The sequence below is a fragment of the Grampus griseus genome (assembly GCF_964374135.1).
Source record: "Grampus griseus genome assembly, chromosome: 2".
Classification (NCBI taxonomy): domain Eukaryota; kingdom Metazoa; phylum Chordata; class Mammalia; order Artiodactyla; family Delphinidae; genus Grampus; species Grampus griseus.
The window spans coordinates 67,374,487-67,392,597 of record NC_139018.1 but is presented as its reverse complement, the minus strand read 5'-3'; the positions used below and the strand labels follow the sequence as shown (position 1 = coordinate 67,392,597).

General features: G+C 41.3%; 1 protein-coding gene across 1 annotated transcript; it reads left to right on the top strand.

Annotated features, from left to right (window-relative positions):
- Positions 1–4,131: 4,131 nt before the first annotated feature.
- On the top strand, positions 4,132–16,995 carry COCH (cochlin; the record flags this gene model as incomplete). Its single annotated transcript, XM_082648471.1, has 11 exons — positions 4,132–4,165; positions 4,260–4,310; positions 6,431–6,587; positions 7,437–7,570; positions 8,088–8,150; positions 8,830–8,874; positions 8,968–9,115; positions 11,881–11,984; positions 12,695–12,921; positions 13,098–13,614; positions 16,820–16,995. 11 exons carry the CDS (start codon positions 4,132–4,134, stop codon positions 16,993–16,995), a joined length of 1,656 nt encoding a protein of 551 aa, XP_082504597.1.
- Between the last annotated feature and the right edge of the window lie 1,116 nt (positions 16,996–18,111).

The window sequence follows — 18,111 nt, the reverse complement described above, 5'->3', positions numbered from 1 at the left end:
ACTTTTTAATATTCACTCCTCAGAGGCTGTGAACATTTATTCTATTGCTAGAAATCATCAAAAACTGAAAGGCTAGATGTACATACTTGCTTAGTATCACATGTGAACAATGGAAAGGAATCGAGCAGGAAAAATGGATACAAAATAAACATCAATGTGGGTCAAATAACATAGGTGATAGGAGTTTACAAACTGCTAATGCTCTATAACTAACCATAGAGACTTATGGGATACTGCAGGACAAACATACAGTTCCTAAAAGGGAACAAACTCACTTTAAGATCACCATAACCAAAATAAAATCAAATCACTATGCACTGCATTAGCTAAGTAACAGTTTGCAGGGAGGTTAAAGGTATAGGGCGTGGGACAGGACTGATATTCCTTTAAAAAATAAAAACAAAATACCAACAACAAAAACATAAAAACTTCTGGGTAACACCAGATTCATACCTAGATAAAAACAGAAGAGAGGGGACCCATAAACTAGAGGTTATCTATGTAGACAATGAGCCAAGTCCACTCAGAGAACCCGGCTATTCTTGAGAAACTCTTCTCAGCCTCATCCTAAAGCTTGAAGATGCCACCTAGAGTATCAGTTTGAGAGGCAGCCCACTCCCTTCCCAATGCCAGCCCATTCTGCACAAAGTTAGAAATGTGATCAGACACTACACTCAGGGAAAATTGCTTTTGAAAATGAGTTTACAATCTTTCTGTTAAGGATCGTTTTCAAAGAGCCATCAGGCCAGAAGATGCTTCCATGTTTTAACAGGGGAACGCAGTAGGCACATTTAAGGTGGAATTTTAATGAAAAGATAATGAAAGAAGAATGAAAAATTAGAATTATTCGTTTAACCTCTAACATTGACCTAAGTATTAGGCCCTCTGGGCAATACATTAGAATCACCTGGAGAGCTTTAAAGAATTCTAACGCCCTGGCCCTGACCCAGACCAATTACATTAGAATCTCTGGGGTGGGACTCAGGATTCAGTACTTTTTTTTTTTTTTTTTTTTTTTGTGGTATGCGGGCCTCTCAGTGTTGTGGCCTCTCCCATTGCGGAGCACAGGCTGCGGACGCGCAGGCTCAGCGGCCATGGCTCACGGGCCCAGCCGCTCCGCGGCATGTGGGATCTTCCTGGACCGGGGTACGAACCCGTGTCCCCTGCATTGGCAGGCGGACTCTCAACCACTGCACCACCAGGGAAGCCCAGGACTCAGTGCTTTTTAAAGCTCCCCAGGTGATTCCATTGTGCAGCCCAGTTAGGAATCTACCGCTCTACAGAGAGTTAGTCTAAAATTTGAATATCAAATACTCTTATATAAAGCAGGATAAACTAACTAGGCATCCTAGAAGTACAACACCCTGAAATGTTACCCAGTTGAATACAAAACTATAATTTTAACAATTTGTCTTTTTAAGTCAATCGTACCCAGATTTATTTGACTTTCCATCTCTTCTTCAGATGTTTCCACAGCAGAAGCAACTACCACTTAAGTTCAGATATTTTTTTTCTCAATATGCTTATGGTGAGCCTGAGATACAAACTAAGTGAGAATGAGAAATCTCATCCCCACTCCACATGGTTAGTCTTTCAAACTAGAAAAATAAAGATTAACTTCTCTTAAATGTTTCAAAACAAAATAATTAAACTCTACCTTTGGGTAAACAACCAATGAAACTCAGTGAGGTATTTCCTTTCTTTTTTAATAGTCACAGACTCAGGGTCAATGATGGAAATAGTTGCATAGTTCTGACTCTGCTAAATGGCTCGGTGAAATTACATCACAGGAGGGCTGAGCCTTGTGGGAGTTCTGAAGAGCAGCACCTTTTAGCCATTTGGGTTGAGCTGTGGAGTGCTAGCCTTTTTCCTGGAGGTGAACTCTCCCTAATTATATAGCATCACTACAATTTGCCCAGCCTAATTGGAGGAGGTTATCCAAACCTGACGGAGGACACGCAGCAAGCAATAATGATAAAGACAGCTTTAACGGTCCTGAAGGCCTAACATTTCTCCCAAGGAAAATATCAGGGGTGGTGGCTACATTGCTGGGTTTCTAAGAAAAGGGCAACTCTCTCTACCATGAGAGGGATTAAATCTTTAAGGCAGCCATGAAAATAAGAATCAAAAACCTCCTAGTCCACAAATGTTATTCAGTCTCTTTCTCTCCAAAAGACATTCAGATAGTAAAGGGAATGAAATCAACACCGCCGGCCCGCCCCTCCGCAGCTGCCTGGTGCAATACTGACTCATTCCAGATTGAAAGGATAGTTGTAAAACCACTACCATATTTGGCTTCCAGGTGGTGGTGGTATGTTTCCTTCCTAACATAAAACGTATAGGAATACTATTCAGCAATAAAAAGGAAGGAAGAACTCATTCATGTTACAACATGAATGAAACTTAAAAACATTATGCTCAGTAAAAGAAGCCACATATTGTATCATTCCATTTATATGAAATATCCATAAAAAACAAACCTTTAGAGACGGGAATTACATTGGTGTTGCCTAGGGCTGAGGGCGGGAAAAGGGATTGGCTGCCAATGGCCAGAAGGGATCCTTTTGGGAGTGCTGGAAGTGTCCTAAAATTGGATTGTGGTGATGGCTGCGTAACTCTGTATACTTACTAAAAATCGTGGAAATCACCGAAAAGGGATGGATTTTACGGTATATAAATTATTGGTTATTCTTTAGACCTAACTAAAATCCTATTCTTTGGACTAAATAAAACTTTTAAAAAACGAAATCGTGCCCCCTCTCCTGCGTCTGGGGGTGGTTCCTCAGCTGCCTTGCAGGTCCTGTGTCACTTTACACTCCACGTGAATTCTGCTTTCTCCCGTTTCCTCATGTGAAAAGTTACCAGGATGAGAGAGAAAGAGAGGGGTGGAAGAGCATATTACCACATCTGAGATCTGTGTAATCCCAAGAGACACCAGGTCTGGGAGTTTGGAAAGGCAGTCATAAATCCTTCCTGATCTAGAAAAGAAGAAAAGGCAAATGTAAAGAAGGGTCCGGGCCACCTCCCAAGCGTGGTCCTACCCATGACAGTAAATGGAGCCCCCGGGGAAAATCCGACCGTGGCAGAAACAAAGTCGGAAGGCTGGATCCCTAAAATCCGAAGAAAAACCAGTCCGCTGATGGGGTTTCTAACAAATACAGGGCATGCGTTTATCCAACCCAGGTTGGCGTGACTTCAGAAGTACGAACTTTGTTTCAACGGGAGCACAGATCTGGGAAGTTTGTTCTGAGGCCGCGTGTACCTGGTAGCTCTCCGGGGCCCCGCGTTCCCGGCGCCGCAGCTCCCGCCGCGGGGACTGTGCGCGGGGAACCACCACTCCCCAGCCCGGGTGAGGCCGGCTCCCTCCGGCAGCCACGCCCGGTCGCCGCACGTCGGGCAACCTCCCCGCGCGCTCCCGCCGCCGCCCTACACTCGTCCCGGCTCCCCTGACGCCGGGGCCGGCGAGGTCCCCGGCCCTCCCCCGGGCTTTCGCGTCTCCCCCGGGGACGGACGCGGCATCCAGGTGGCCGAGTCCCGCGCCGCGGGGGTGGCGCCTCGGCGCGGCCTCACCCCGGGACGGAGAGGGGGTGAGGGCGGGGCTGGACGGCCGCCGCCTGGTCCCGGGGGACCAGCTCCCAGCCCCCTCTCCGCGCGCGCCCCCCGCACAGTGCTCATGCGCGCGGCCCAGCCTTTATAGCGGCCGTGGGAGCCGCGCTTTCCGCACTCGGGCGCAGCCGGGCGGATTCGACTCAGGTGCAGAGCCCCCGGCGTCCGGCGCGGGCGTGCGGTTCCCTGACGCCTGCCTGTTCGTGTCTCCCCTTTGTCGCTCCCAGCTTGTCTGTCTGTCTTCAGAGTGCACCCTCCTCCTGGTCCGGGGTTGCACCTCGACTCTGGGTTTGGCTTGATTTGCAGCCGGAGCGTCGCCTCCAGACTGAGAGTGGCACGAGCTCCCGGGCAGCGGCCTCTTCGGTCTCCTCCTCTCCTCGGCCGCCCCTGGGTTTCCGAGGGGTGCGGGATCCCTGAGGGGGCGGGGGGCGGGCGCGGTGTGGTGGGGACGTAGGGATCTCCGTTCTCGGGGAGCCTCCCTTGCATTCTCCCTCCCTCCCAGGTCCGAGCAGCCCCTAGGCTACCATGTCTGCAGCCTGGATCCCGATTCTCTGCCTTGGTGGGTACGCGCCCCTCACCGCCCTCTTCTCCTCGCACCAAGCAAGGTGGAGGTGGAGGCTGGAACCAGCCCTCGAGCTGTCCTCTCTTCGCAGGTGTCTGTCTTTTGCTGCTGCTGCCACAGACCGCGGGCAGCGAGGGAGCCGGTGAGTTGCGGGTTCCCGGGTCCGGGAGCAGGGCTCTGTCCGGGGGTTGCGAGGGGCTGCGGGCCAGCGCGTAGGAACGCACTCAGATGGAGCCCCTGGGCCTTGGCCGGGGGCTGGAGCTATAAGGGTGCGAAGGTTGGAGCTGCTGCCTGGCGCACCCCATTCATACCTACAGCCCATCTACTCCGGCTTACCCATTTCTCCCTCGGGAAGGGGCTCCTGGGGTCCGATGGGGACGTTCTTCACAAGGTGCGGAGAAGGAAGCCTCCCCCCATCCACACCCACAACCCCGGAGCTTCCTCTCCCCCCAGCAAGCCGAACAGCGGCAGCAGAAGTGGGGGATGTTCGTTGAGCCCCACTGAGGAGCGCCGTAGTCCCGGGTGTTCCGCGGAGTTTGGGGTCAGGGAGAGGCCTTCAGACTGTCAGAGAGACAGAGAGAGGCTTCGGGAGTGAAAGAGAGGCTTACGTCGTTGTCCCATCTTGTTTGACCCCCTCGCTGTGTTTCCAGGAATGACCCCTATAAAAAAAAAAAAAAAAAAAAAAGGCAGCATTTACGGGCCCATTTCATATTCGAGAGAGTCTAAAAGGAGTGTGTTCCACACGTAGAAGTCCGAGTAAGGGTGTGTGGTTCGGTGTGTTTTATACAACATAAAAATCAAACTCTTTTTCAAAATCTATCCTTTATTTTTCTTGAAAGGAGAAAGGAAGGTAAGTATTGCTGAGGGCTGTATTCAGTGCCCCCTCACACAAACACACACTAAAGTCAGTGTTGGCAGCTAAAGGCAGAGCCTCTGGTGCCTCGAAAATGGGAGGAAAATTACGGCTGTTTGCTAACAGGTATGAAGCTCATAGGTATGAGGCTACTGTTCTTGGTAAGGATTTTAACTTGCCCAGCAATCTAGAGTGTTTCAGAGCTAGGGAATCAGCATTGTACCTTTCATGGCGTCCTGCCTTCCTTTCCATGGAGGTGTACAGTCCAGGGCTGGGCACAGAGGGCTCTTAGAAGAGGGTCCTTGCTAGAGGCAGGCTTCTCAGTGGGGCAGTATGACCAGACAGCACTACTGTCTTGGAAAAAGAAAAAAAAAATTTTTTTAATGATTAACATCTGTTTCAAAAACGTTTGGAAAACATCTGTTTCAAAAAGGTTTGGATAATCACAATTTCCAGTGTTTGGAAAATAGTACTTAAAAACATTATCCTCAATTTAATAGTCACAGTAAATTGATGAATTAATATGTTGTATTAAGTTATCTTGTTACATGTTGCCAAGGGCTTGTCTCTAACATCTTTTGTAGTAAAAACTATGATTATTAGTTGGGTTGACCATGTAAAACTTGAGAGTATTAACAGTGCTTTCTAAAACTGCATTCACTGCCTGATATATCTCTCCGGACAGATCTGGAGCGGAAATAAGCAGGTTCAATTCAGATTAAAATGCTCCATTCTGAACGGACTAACTTCTCTGTTTCCTGTCCTGCAGGAGTTACAGAATTTTCCTTGGGCTGTGTGACCTTGGGCAAAATAACCCCATGGCTTTAATTACTTCAGCTGAAAAATGAATGATTGAGCTAAATGACGTTCTGTAAAGTGAAGCACCTTTTTACTGGTTTGCTTAAATTAAAATATAATTTTAATGCGCTGCATTTGAAGAAAACTGATATAAATGGCCCTCAGAAGCAACGGATGACTTAGATTTGTGCATGTTTCTATAAAAATGTTCCTCAGAGGTTCAACCCAGATTTAATATCTTCACCTCAGGCAACTATGTACACAGTTGTAATCAGAGTTGAGGTTCTTATATTTCTAGAATGAATTTAATAAATGGTCAGTGACTAATGTTATTTTCTAATTCTGATATATTTCCAATTATGCATCTCCAAACTGATAAGAACTAAAATTCTCCCATTAGACTTCACAATGTCTGAGAACTAGATTAAATTGGAAAACTGATTTTTGGCTTGCTAAAATCTGGAATGGTGTGGAACAGTACCTACATCAATATTCTTAACAAGACGTGTAGAAATTAGGGAAGTAAAATTTCAATCTCATATTCTAGTTCCCCCACCACCACTTCCCTAAATGTCCTAAGAATGGTTTTTACGTCTCTCCTTTCTCTTCAGTTCCCATCGCTATCACATGCTTTACCAGAGGCCTGGACATCAGGAAAGAAAAAGCAGATGTGCTCTGTCCAGGCGGTTGCCCTCTGGAGGAATTCTCCGTGTTTGGGAACATAGTATATGCTTCTGTATCAAGCATATGTGGTGCCGCCATCCACAGGTAAGCTCCAACATGCCAAGGGGAGAGAAATGCAAGTGTGATTATTTCCCTTTCTCTTTAGCCATCTGGACACCCCCTCCCACCTTTTCTTTCTTTTGGTACCAATTTTGGCCATAGAAGATGGATACATTTTTAAGGTTTTCCTGGATATCCTTGAGTCACCAACTACATAAGGGAAGCTTTCTGACTAAAGGCAAATTGCATTATTTCTGGATAGCTAGAGTCCTGTGATTCTAAAAACATTCCTAATCATGTACTATATTACTGAGTTTTTACTGTATGACAGCCATTATTTTAACTTCCACGACGACTCTACAGCTGTACAAGGTAGGTACAATTTTACCCCATTTTACAGATGAGGAAACTGAATTCAGAGAGTTGTCAAGTATCTTGCCCAAGGCCACCACTGTTAGCAAGTGCCAGAGCTGGGACTGAAAGCCCAGGTCTGCCTCCAGAGCCCATATTCATCACCACTCTTCTGTCCTGTGAGAGAATGGCCAGTATGACACTTTTTTTAAAAAAAATGAAGTTCAAAGACATGTAGTTAGAGTATTTTAGAAGACTGTTTGGCACTCTTAACTCTGATCCTCTGAGCTGTAGGGAACAGGAAACTGCAAGTGTGTCCTTATTAACACTTAAGAAGTTTCACAGCACAAAACCATTTCCCTAGGTGGATTTTGTACCTGGGTAAGCAAGTTTTTAAAAAGGTTGACAGCATCCTTAGATGGCTTCCCTGCTGAACTATTTTCTTGATTAATCAGAATAATAGGTGCAGTATGGCCATATAAGTCAGTCAAATGCCCCTGAAAAAGTGTGGATAGAGTCTCAGCTGTTATTCTTGTGTTGCAGGGGTGTAATCAGCAACTCAGGGGGACCCGTAAGAATCTATAGCCTACCAGGTCGAGAAAACTATTCCTCAGTAGTTGCCAATGGCATCCAGTCTCAGACGCTTTCCAGATGGTCTGCTTCTTTCACAGTGACAAGTAGGTACAATTAAAGTGTTCTTACTTTTGTGTAAATATTGTCTCCCCAACCCCCCAAAAAGTTTTCTGCTTTTCTCAGATCAACCTCTTTGACTCTGATGCAAAAACTTGTGATCAAGACTGGAAGGGTCAACTGTGGGTTAGAGTCAGGGGATCCAAAGGGTTAAGGACACACTCAAGCCAAACTTGGGTAAATGGGAGGAAAATTATCTTGCTGTCAGAAGATGGCAATAGAAAATTGAATTGCCTGCAATCAGAATGCCCTGACATTTACCAAATAACCCTAACTCAAAAAAACAGGTGAATGAATGTGAACTCATTTTATGGTGATCTTTTAAAAATACGATACAATAGATGAGAATCCATTTTGGTTCTTTGAAACTAGCATGCAGCAATTACTCTTGCAATTGCCATCACTCTATTACATTTATCATCCTATAGAACCCTAAATTAGATTCATTATGCTTTGATGGTAAGGAAGGAAGAGGAAAAAATAGTCTTCTCTTTATTTTAACAGAAGGCAAAAGTGGTACCCAGGAAGCCACAGGACAAGCAGTGTCCACAGCACGTCCAGCAATAGGTATGAAATATGGAACCTATCTCCTAGTTGCCTGGCACAGCATTAGGAAGTTATAAATAAGTGTTATTGATAAAAGCTTTCCTTTTTTAAAATATTGAAACACAAAGCAAATACCTTTACTGGTATATTGCATAGGGAAACTTTCAATTTTATATTTCAAATTACTTATCCTTCTTTTATTTTCATTTATAAACTCTACTGCTAGACATTCTCTTGAAGTCCTACCATTTCTCCCTGATTTGATAAACTATGCCTAGAAACTGGTCCAAGTAAAAGTACCATGAACTTCTAGTTCCATTTGTCATATGAATAAAAGAAATGAGTGCGTGTCTATTTGAGAAATAGCCAGGGATCTCCCTTTCTAAGACTGTGGCAATTTTAAAGTCAAAGAAATGAAGAACATTAGAATCTAACTCTGAGTTTCCAATCCTACCTCAACTGTGGGTTTGGGATATCAAAGTCCTGGATTGGAGGCATATTAAATATGTAGGTCTACTACAGTCCTGACTTGTTTTTTTGTTGGGGCATTGCTTCCCTAGTCCAGAAAATCATGAGGAAATTAATTTTTAAAAAAGTATTTTCAAGAATGATGCTCCTTATCATGAGCTTTTCCCTTGTGGGTCTCCTTCCATGGAACTGTCTTCCTTTTGCTAATGCCAGGTGCTTTTTTTTGTTTCAGGTAAACGACTAAAGAAAACACCGGAGAAGAAAACTGGCAATAAGGGTAAGAGTCCGGATATCCATTTGGGAATATTTCCTCTCTCTCTCTCCCTTCTCTTGAAACTGCTAATGGAAAGACTTGTTTGGGTGTTCACAGACTGTAAAGCAGACATTGCATTTCTGATCGATGGAAGTTTTAATATCGGGCAACGCCGATTTAATCTACAGAAGAATTTTGTTGGGAAAGTGGCTCTAATGTTAGGAATTGGAACAGAAGGACCGCACGTGGGCCTTGTTCAAGCCAGGTACCAACCTTGTTAAAATGGGAGGAGACTTGAATGATGTCTTGAATGACGAAAAATGATCAATCCTTTTAGTGGGTACATACATTTCAGTTCAATATAAACAAATTGAGGTGTGGACAGTCTGGATTCCCAAATTATGAAGTCAGAATTTAAGACTGCCTGAGCAGACTGGGTAGGTATAAGTGCTTCCTTTTTGGGATAAAAGGATTTAGAGAATTATATGCTATCTATTTGAGGACCAGAAGGTAGGCTAAAAGTCTTGTTGCTCATACAGATTACTTCTGCACATCTGCTCTGCTCAATTCCTAATTTCTCTTCCCTGAAGGAGGAAGCAGTGATGTTTATTTCTCCTATTTGGTCATTATTCTTTTTAGCTCTTTCCAGATTCCCTTGATGGGAAATCTGAAGCTTAACCTTTTATTTATTGTATAGTAGTGTTTATTCATGTCTTTTAGGATTATCATATGCTCATTAGAGAAAGCTTGAAAAACATATAAAACACAAAGAAAAAAAATTTCCCTAATATACCTCTCTGAGATAATCAATGTAAAATGTTGTATTTCCTTTCAGTATTTTAAGAAAATATTTGATGGTACATATGTGTGTATTTCTTTTTCAAAAGCTCAGATTATATCAAAAGCTCAGATTATATCAAAATACTGATGCTCACAATACTGAGCATTGTGAGCTCAGTATCACAAATATTCTTCAAAAAATGATGTTTTGTAATGTTCCTTAGCATGATTTATTTAACCATTCTATTGTTTTTTCACAATTACACTGTGCATCCTTATGTCATCCTTGTGCCATCTCTGATAAATTCATTCGGCTAGATTCCCAGAAGTGAGATTGAGTCAAAGGGTTCTGACATTTTTTTTTTTTTTTTTTTTGCGGTACGCGGGCCTCTCACTGTTGTGGCCTCTCCCGTTGCGGAGCACAGGCTCCGGACGCACAGGCTCAGTGGTCATGGCTCATGGGCCTAGCCGCTCCGTGGCATGTGGGATCTTCCCGGTCCGGGGCACGAACCCGTGTCCCCTACATCGGCAGGCGGACTCTCAACCACTGCGCCACCAGGGAAGCCCGGGTTCTGACATTTTTAAGGCTTCTGAAATAAACAGTTAAATTGCTTTCTAGAAAGTTGATTCAGTTTAAACTACTATCAGCTGTGTGTAAGGGTGTCACAAGTAGGATTACAAATATTTATATTTCTATTTGTTCTTATCTTGTTTTTTACAATTGGTTCTTAGAATTTTTTTTGGTGTAAGAATCATTAACTTTGTTGATTTATACATAATTTAACCATTGTCCCATATCTTAAAAAAATGAGCTTCTTATTCCATTCATTTGTGATATCAATTTATAACTTTAGACAAATGTTTCTTTGATCCATATGTTAATTCTAACATCTTTTCTACAATGCTTTGATTATTGTAGCTTTATTGTATATTTTAACATCTCATAGGGCAAATTCCCCTCAATATTTTTCTTCTAATATTTTTTCTTTGCTGTTTTTACCTAACTCTTTTTCAAGAGGAAAGCTACACTACTTTGTAGACGCATACAAAGACTAGCTTCTTTATAAACGTCCTGATTTATGATTTTTCTATTTTAGGAAGAACATTAGAATAGATAAACTATGTCAAGAGTTTATATTTAAGTAGAATAAGAGAATATCTCATTAAGGATGCAAAACTAAGACTAAATCTCATAAATAATAATTTGGATAGTTGAAAAGTGACCATAAAAATGAAAAGATTATTGACTCATGAAAACTGATTTTGTGACCCAACCATTACACCAAGTATATAGAAATCATGCCACCAAGTATGCAGAAATACAATGAGTGCTATTTCCTTCAGAAATCTTGACTTAGTGGCAATTGATAATGCTAAGATCTTAAAATTTTGCACTGATGAAATTTTGACTTATCTAAAAGTTTTAAACACAAAAATTGTGCTTTAACTAATTGTTTTCACTCAACATGGTCTCTAATGAACACAGAGTAAGTTATAAAAGCTGAAATTCTTTTACTATTAAATATGAAAAATCCCAAATCTATTAAAATATACATAATTGTAAGATTAGCAAATGTCAATATCATTTATCATAAGAAAAATTCAATATTATAATACTTTATAATTTGTTTCCTTGTAAGTTTTCTCATTTTAACAATGTTGGCCTTAGTGTCACTGAAATTGCCTCTTCTGACCAGAGACCTGGGTTAATAGACCCAGACTATTCAGGGCTTCCAAGGTTCCCCACTGGAACAGACCTAGACTCACACCCAGCTATGTTCCAACTATCTGGTGCCCATCTCTGCAGATTTCCATTAAGCCCAGTGCCCTGAGCCACCCGGTTTCAGGTGCTTCATATAGTTTAGGAGCCAGACAAACCTGAATTTTAAAATGTGGTTATGTTTTGTTGGGTAAATTACCTAGGTGTTCTGGGCCTCCATTTATGTAATAGGGATAATAATCCCTACCTTGTACAGTTATGATGAAATGAGATTATACATGTAGTATGTATTTAGCATATTACCCAGAATACAATAAACCCTCAAGATAGCAGTTGTTTTTGTTACATTTTTTGAAAGAACCCTTAAAATTCAAGTAAGGATGCAATATACCCTAGTTGGCTGTATGCTGTGGAATTAAGAAACTTAGGTATTGTCCAATTTAAAGACTTTTTTTAAGGTATATAATATTGCTTGTTTGTTTTACATTTCCAATTCTCCCTGGATAACATTTTTTCCCTTTTTTGCCTAGTGAACATCCCAAAATAGAATTTTACTTGAAAAACTTTACATCAGCCAAAGATGTTTTGTTTGCCATAAAGGAAGTAGGTTTCAGAGGGGGTAATACCAATACAGGTAAGTAGACTTCAGCATCTGGGATGTAACACAGAGAGGGTTATGAATGATCAGACATGTAAGACAGTATTATGCTATTTTATATAAGCAGAAGTGAAACTCTTCTTCCTGGCACTGATCTTGGTTAGGTCTGCACTTGATATCTGAGATATTTAATTTATAATGGAAAATGTACCAAAGGGTTTATTGGTATTGCTCATTTTAAAAAATATAAGACGTTGTGACTTATAATCCTCAGGTAGGGCAGATGTCACTTTAGAAAAGTACCTGTTTAGAATATTTAAAAGAAGCAAAGATCAACAGACTCATCTAATGAATGCAGATGTGACAGAAAGAACTAAAATAGAATGTTGGACCTTCTGAGGGGAGACTTCTTGTTCTGAGCCCGTAGAGGTACTCGTCAGTCACTAAGGGGCTAGATAGAGAGCACAAGTACAGAAGTGGGAGTCAGGTTTATGTTTCTGACTGGTGATGATGTAAGGAAAGGAAATGTAATGCTCTGGGGGGTAGGTGATGGAAGAAATGTGGGTTGTGAAGACAAAAAATAGGCATGATGGATAATTAAACTTTCCCATCTGATGCACGTGTTAAAGAACTGAGTTCTATATGTGTTAAATTCTTAAACTTGGAGGCATCAAGTTTGTACAGGGAAATAGAAGTGTCATTTTAAGCAGTGGTGCCATTCCAGTTTGCTTCTTTTTCAAACCTAGGAAAAGCCTTGAAGCACACCGCCCAGAAATTCTTCACAGCAGACACTGGAGCGAGAAAAGGGATTCCCAAAGTGGTGGTGGTATTCATTGATGGCTGGCCTTCTGATGACATTGAGGAAGCAGGCATTGTGGCCAGAGAGTTTGGTGTCAATGTATTTATAGTTTCTGTGGCTAAGCCTATCCCTGAGGAACTGGGAATGGTTCCGGATGTTGCATTTGTTGACAAGGTAAGGAGTTGAGAGTGTCTTCTGTTATAGTAGTGATTCAGTTTGGGACCTCTAGGCGTAGTGCTGACTGGACCATATCTGGGTTAACTTTGAAGATTCAAGATTTAATGTTTTCATAATTTTAAAGAAACAACTTTTGATTCCTTTGGTTATCTTTTATGTGTCTCTCCCATTAGGCTGTCTGTCGGAGTAATGGCTTCTTCTCTTACTACATGCCCAATTGGTTTGGCACCACAAAATACGTAAAACCTCTGGTACAGAAGCTCTGCACTCATGAGCAAATGGTGTGCAGCAAGACCTGTTACAACTCAGTGAACATTGCCTTTCTAATTGATGGCTCCAGTAGTGTTGGTGAAAGTAATTTCCGCCTCATTCTTGAATTTATTTCCAACATAGCTAAGATTTTTGAAATCTCAGACATTGGTGCCAAGATAGCTGCCGTACAGTTCACCTACGATCAGCGCACAGAATTCAGTTTCACTGACTATAGCACCAAAGAGAATGTCCTAGCCGTTATCAGAAACATCCGCTATATGAGTGGTGGGACAGCTACTGGTGATGCCATTTCCTTTACTGTTAGAAATGTGTTTGGTCCCATGAGGGACAGCCCCAACAAGAACTTCCTGGTAATTGTCACAGATGGGCAGTCCTATGATGATGTTCGAGGGCCTGCTGCTGCTGCACATGATGCAGGTAAGGTCCTTGTCCTTTGTCTGGGAAGGGAACTGGGGAGAGGTTCAGTGAATTTTAGGAGTAAATATAAACTTAAGTGTTTGTTCGATTGAACAAACATCTATAGGATGGCAGTCATTGTTCTAAGAGTTTTACCCAGTATTAACTGATTTAATTGTCAAAGCAGCCCTACTAAATCTTATTCTACAGATAAGGAAACAGACTTTCCCAAATCACACACCTAGTAAGTGGTGAGGCCAGTATTAAAATCCAGGCAGGGACTTCCCTGGTAGGCCAGTGGTTAAGGCTCTGCACTTCCACTGCAGGGAGTGTGGGTTCGATCCCTGGTCGGGGAGCTAAGATCCCCCATGCTGTGTGATGTGGCCAAAAAAGTAAAAAATAAGGATTTTGTAATCCTCTAAAAAAACCCAAAACAAAACCCAGGTAAGTGTGGCTGAATCCTTACCTAACCACTGCATTTTGGGGAGAATTGCCATGAGAGCTATGTCATATGTCAAGGGAATGTTACAGGTGTTCATGTTTGGCTCAAACTTGGAATATATAACCCCTCAATTACAGTTTATCATAACTTACTATGAATCTATTTGATAATTTATCCTTTTTTTTAGTAGTTTTCAGTCTGCCATGAGTTTTCTAAGATCACCAATTAAGACTTTAACCCTATTCCACTTAGATTTCCTTTTCAGTGTCTTTTATCCCCCTTGAGATAATGAAACACTTATAAAAGGGTATAAAAAGGTTCTTTCTCTTACCCCAACCTTAATATTACCTTTGGTAAAGGCCACTAGTTCCTGAAGACATTAGCATGTGTGTTGCTGAGATCAACAGGCCAAGAAAAAGCTGAGGTTCCCTTTCCTGGGATAAAAACGGAATGATTGGGAGTCCAATTATATATATAATATATATTATATATAATATATATAAAATATATTTATATATAAATATAAATATATATATATATTTTTTGCGGTACGCGGGCCTCTCACTGCTGTGGCCTCTCCCATTGCGGAGCACAGGCTCCGGACGCGCAGGCTCAGAGGCCATGGCCCACGGGCCCAGCCACTCCGTGGCATGTGGGATGCTCCCAGACCGGGGCACGAACCCGTGTCCTCTGCATCAGCAGGCGGACTCCCAACCACTGCGCCACCAGGGAAGCCCCCAATAATATTTAAAAAAACAAAAATGCTAACTTGGGAGGGGGAGAATGAAGAGCCTTACATTTTTCTATACTCCTCTGTACTTCCTTTTCCCTATTTAATTCCTAATGACTTTTGCTTTTATACATTTATTAGCACCTCTGCTAGTGCACTTGTGTCCTTTTATAGGTATTGATGGAATACTGTTTTTATTAAGTAGAATAGAGAATGGATACCTGCAATTTAAGCTATATATACAATGGCTTATTTTTATACATGTCTTAATGTATTCTTCAACTAACTTATGTTGAAGACCTTTTTGCTATCATACTCCTTAAAAGTGTAGCTTACTGAATTTATGGTTAACAGGATTGGATTCAGGCTACATAAAGTGAGCTAAATAAATTCAAATATATTCTCCCTATGTGATTAATTGAACTTCAGGAGGTTGGGCCACACTATTTTCATGAAAGTTATCCTTTAGTGATAGCAAAGTGAAAGTTAACAAAAGCCAGAAGATAGGATAGGTGTTCAGGGCTAGGGCACAGCTGTTTTGATTTTTTAACTGTAATTATATACTGGGCCTGAGCTTGACAATCTGAGCTTGAATGTAAAATTAAAAGTGAAGAAAACTGAAGGGGAGAAATTTTTTTGACTTCTTTTGCCAGGGAGAGGGGAGGATTAGCTGGTGATGATAAATCAGTAATTGTTTCAAGTAGCTTTTACATCATCAAAACCTGCTTTATTTATGTCTTAAGTATTCACAACTCTGATCACTGTATACCACTAGAAGGGTGATGAAGCTTTGGATAGAAGGGAGTAACTATTTCAGAAACTCTAAAAATTTCATGCGGGATTTCCTCCAGTACATAGATGGTAGTCTACACTTCATAGACATTTTTTGGCGGTTTTTGTTACTTTATTTTGGCTGCGCTGTGCAGCATGCAGGATCTTAGTTCCCCAAACAGAAATCAAACCCCTGCCCCCTACAGTGGAAGCATGGAGTCTTAACCACTGGACTGCCAGGAAGTCCCTGGCTGTTTTCATCATCAGAAAACTTTTGCTTTGGGATTAAAGACTGTCAATTTTTTTAAAAAATAACTTTATTTTTGGCCACATTGGGTCTTCACTGCTGTTTGCGGGCTTTGTTTAGTTGCTGCGAGTGGGGTCTACTCTATGCTACAGAGTGCATGGGCTTCTCATTGCAGTGGCTTCTCTTGTTGCGGAGCATGGGCTCTAGGCACGTGGGCCTCAGCAGTTGTGGCTCGCGGGCTCTAGAGCACAGGCTGAGTAGTTGTGGCACACAGGCTTAGTTGCTCCGCGGCATGTGGGATCTTCCCGGACCAGGGCTTGAACCAGTGTTCCCTGCATTGGCAGGCAGATTCCTAACTACTGCGCCACCAGAGAAGTCCCTGTCAATTTCTTACTATTGGCCAGTTTGCTAATGCAACACATAATGAAATGGGAGAAACAATTATCACTCATAGAGGACTTGTCACCGTTCCCCAGACAAGGCAAGAGCCTTAGAAAACTTTCATCATTTATATATCCCATCTTCTGTGTCATTTTTTCTTGCTCTATTATACTGGCTATGACTCCAGTATAACAATTAATTGTGATGATAGCAGGGTGTCCTTCCTCATGCCAAACTCTGAGTAGTTTTCACCATTTCACTAAGTATGTTTGCTGTAGGGTTTGTTCTTATTTGTCTTTAGGTATTATCAGGTTAAGAAAGCTTCCTTCTCCTTCTAGCTTACTGTGTACTATCATGAATGGATGTTGAACTTTATCAAATTATTTTTTTCTTTCAGCGATCATATGACTTATCTGTTAAGGTGGTAAACTGCACTGATGGCAAAACCTGTGGTTTTGACCCAACTGTTTAGCCATTCTCATCACGATTACTGCTAAAACCAGCCCAACAATTTGGTACAGGGGATTTAGTTCTTCAGGCATTACAAGGCAGTTTTGTCTGCAACTATGTACTAATGTGTGAAAAATATATACACGTAATTTTATACATAAGCTGGAACTTGGTTTTAATTGACTTAAAAATACTTCTATTGTAGGTATCACCATCTTCTCTGTTGGTGTGGCTTGGGCACCTCTGGATGACCTGAAAGATATGGCCTCTAAACCAAAGGAGTCGCATGTTTTCTTCACAAGAGAGTTCACAGGATTAGAACCAATCGTTTCTGATGTCATCAGAGGCATCTGTAGAGATTTCTTAGAATCCCAGCAATAATGGTGACATTTTGACAACTGAAAGAAAAAGTGCAAGGGGATGTATAAGTTGTTTTTAGTAATACTGAAATACTATATAGCATGCTAAGATCAGACACAAAACTATTATACTAAAGATGGCAAAAATGTAAGCAAGTAAGCATTCATTTAAAGTTGCCTTCTAATTACAGTTCAGACTCCATTGTTCAAAACACTCTGCTGAGGCTTCATAATCACGAACCTTAGAAACTCAGGAAAGAGGAGATACCGTAGATTATAATTTTAAGAGTTCTATTTTAACATGCATATTAAATGTATAGATATGCAAATTCTATAGCTCAATAAAAGCAGCTGATATTTAGACCAAAAGCAACATTCCTTCTCTAATTCTGTATTACACATATAAGGAAAATGAAAGAGAAACACATATAAGGAAAATGAGAAACAAACAGAAAACAGCTCAACTTAGTTCAAATATATATTGACCCAAGCAGATGTTGTCTTAAAACCAGTCAACAATCTGGTTTTAAGATCTTACTTAACATACTAAAAGTTACTTAACATACTAAAAGTTATAATTACAGATAAAATGGAAGCGATTTAGGTATCAAGCCTCTTTTGTAGTGTACTTTCATAATAACAACAAATAGCACACTGAACAAGACTGAAGAATTGCCTGGTATTTTTCTATTTATAGCCTTAATTTTATATGTGTATTGATGTATTTGGCTTATACTCTAAAAGTCAACCATGTATTGAAAAAAATATTAAGTTGCTAAAATTTTACTTACCACTTATAAACACTTAGCTTTAAAGAAAAGCACACCTTTCAAAGAGGAGAACTGCAGGAAAGAATATTCTACTTTGACTATTTAAGCAATAAAACTGCTAGTGACTATTATTCTAAGGTCCCTTACTTATTATTCCAAGTGTCTCCCCCTAGGGCATGGTAAAAATTCTATTGACACATTAACCACTTCGTGTGGAAAGACCGAGTTTTTTCCTTAAAATCATGCAATAAGACTAAATATATTTATTTTCTGTTCCAATTACTTATTGAATGCCTACTGTTTTAGGCATTATGCACAGCCAGTACCAGGTTAAACAGTTGATTACTTGGTTCAACAAAGTTGTTTTG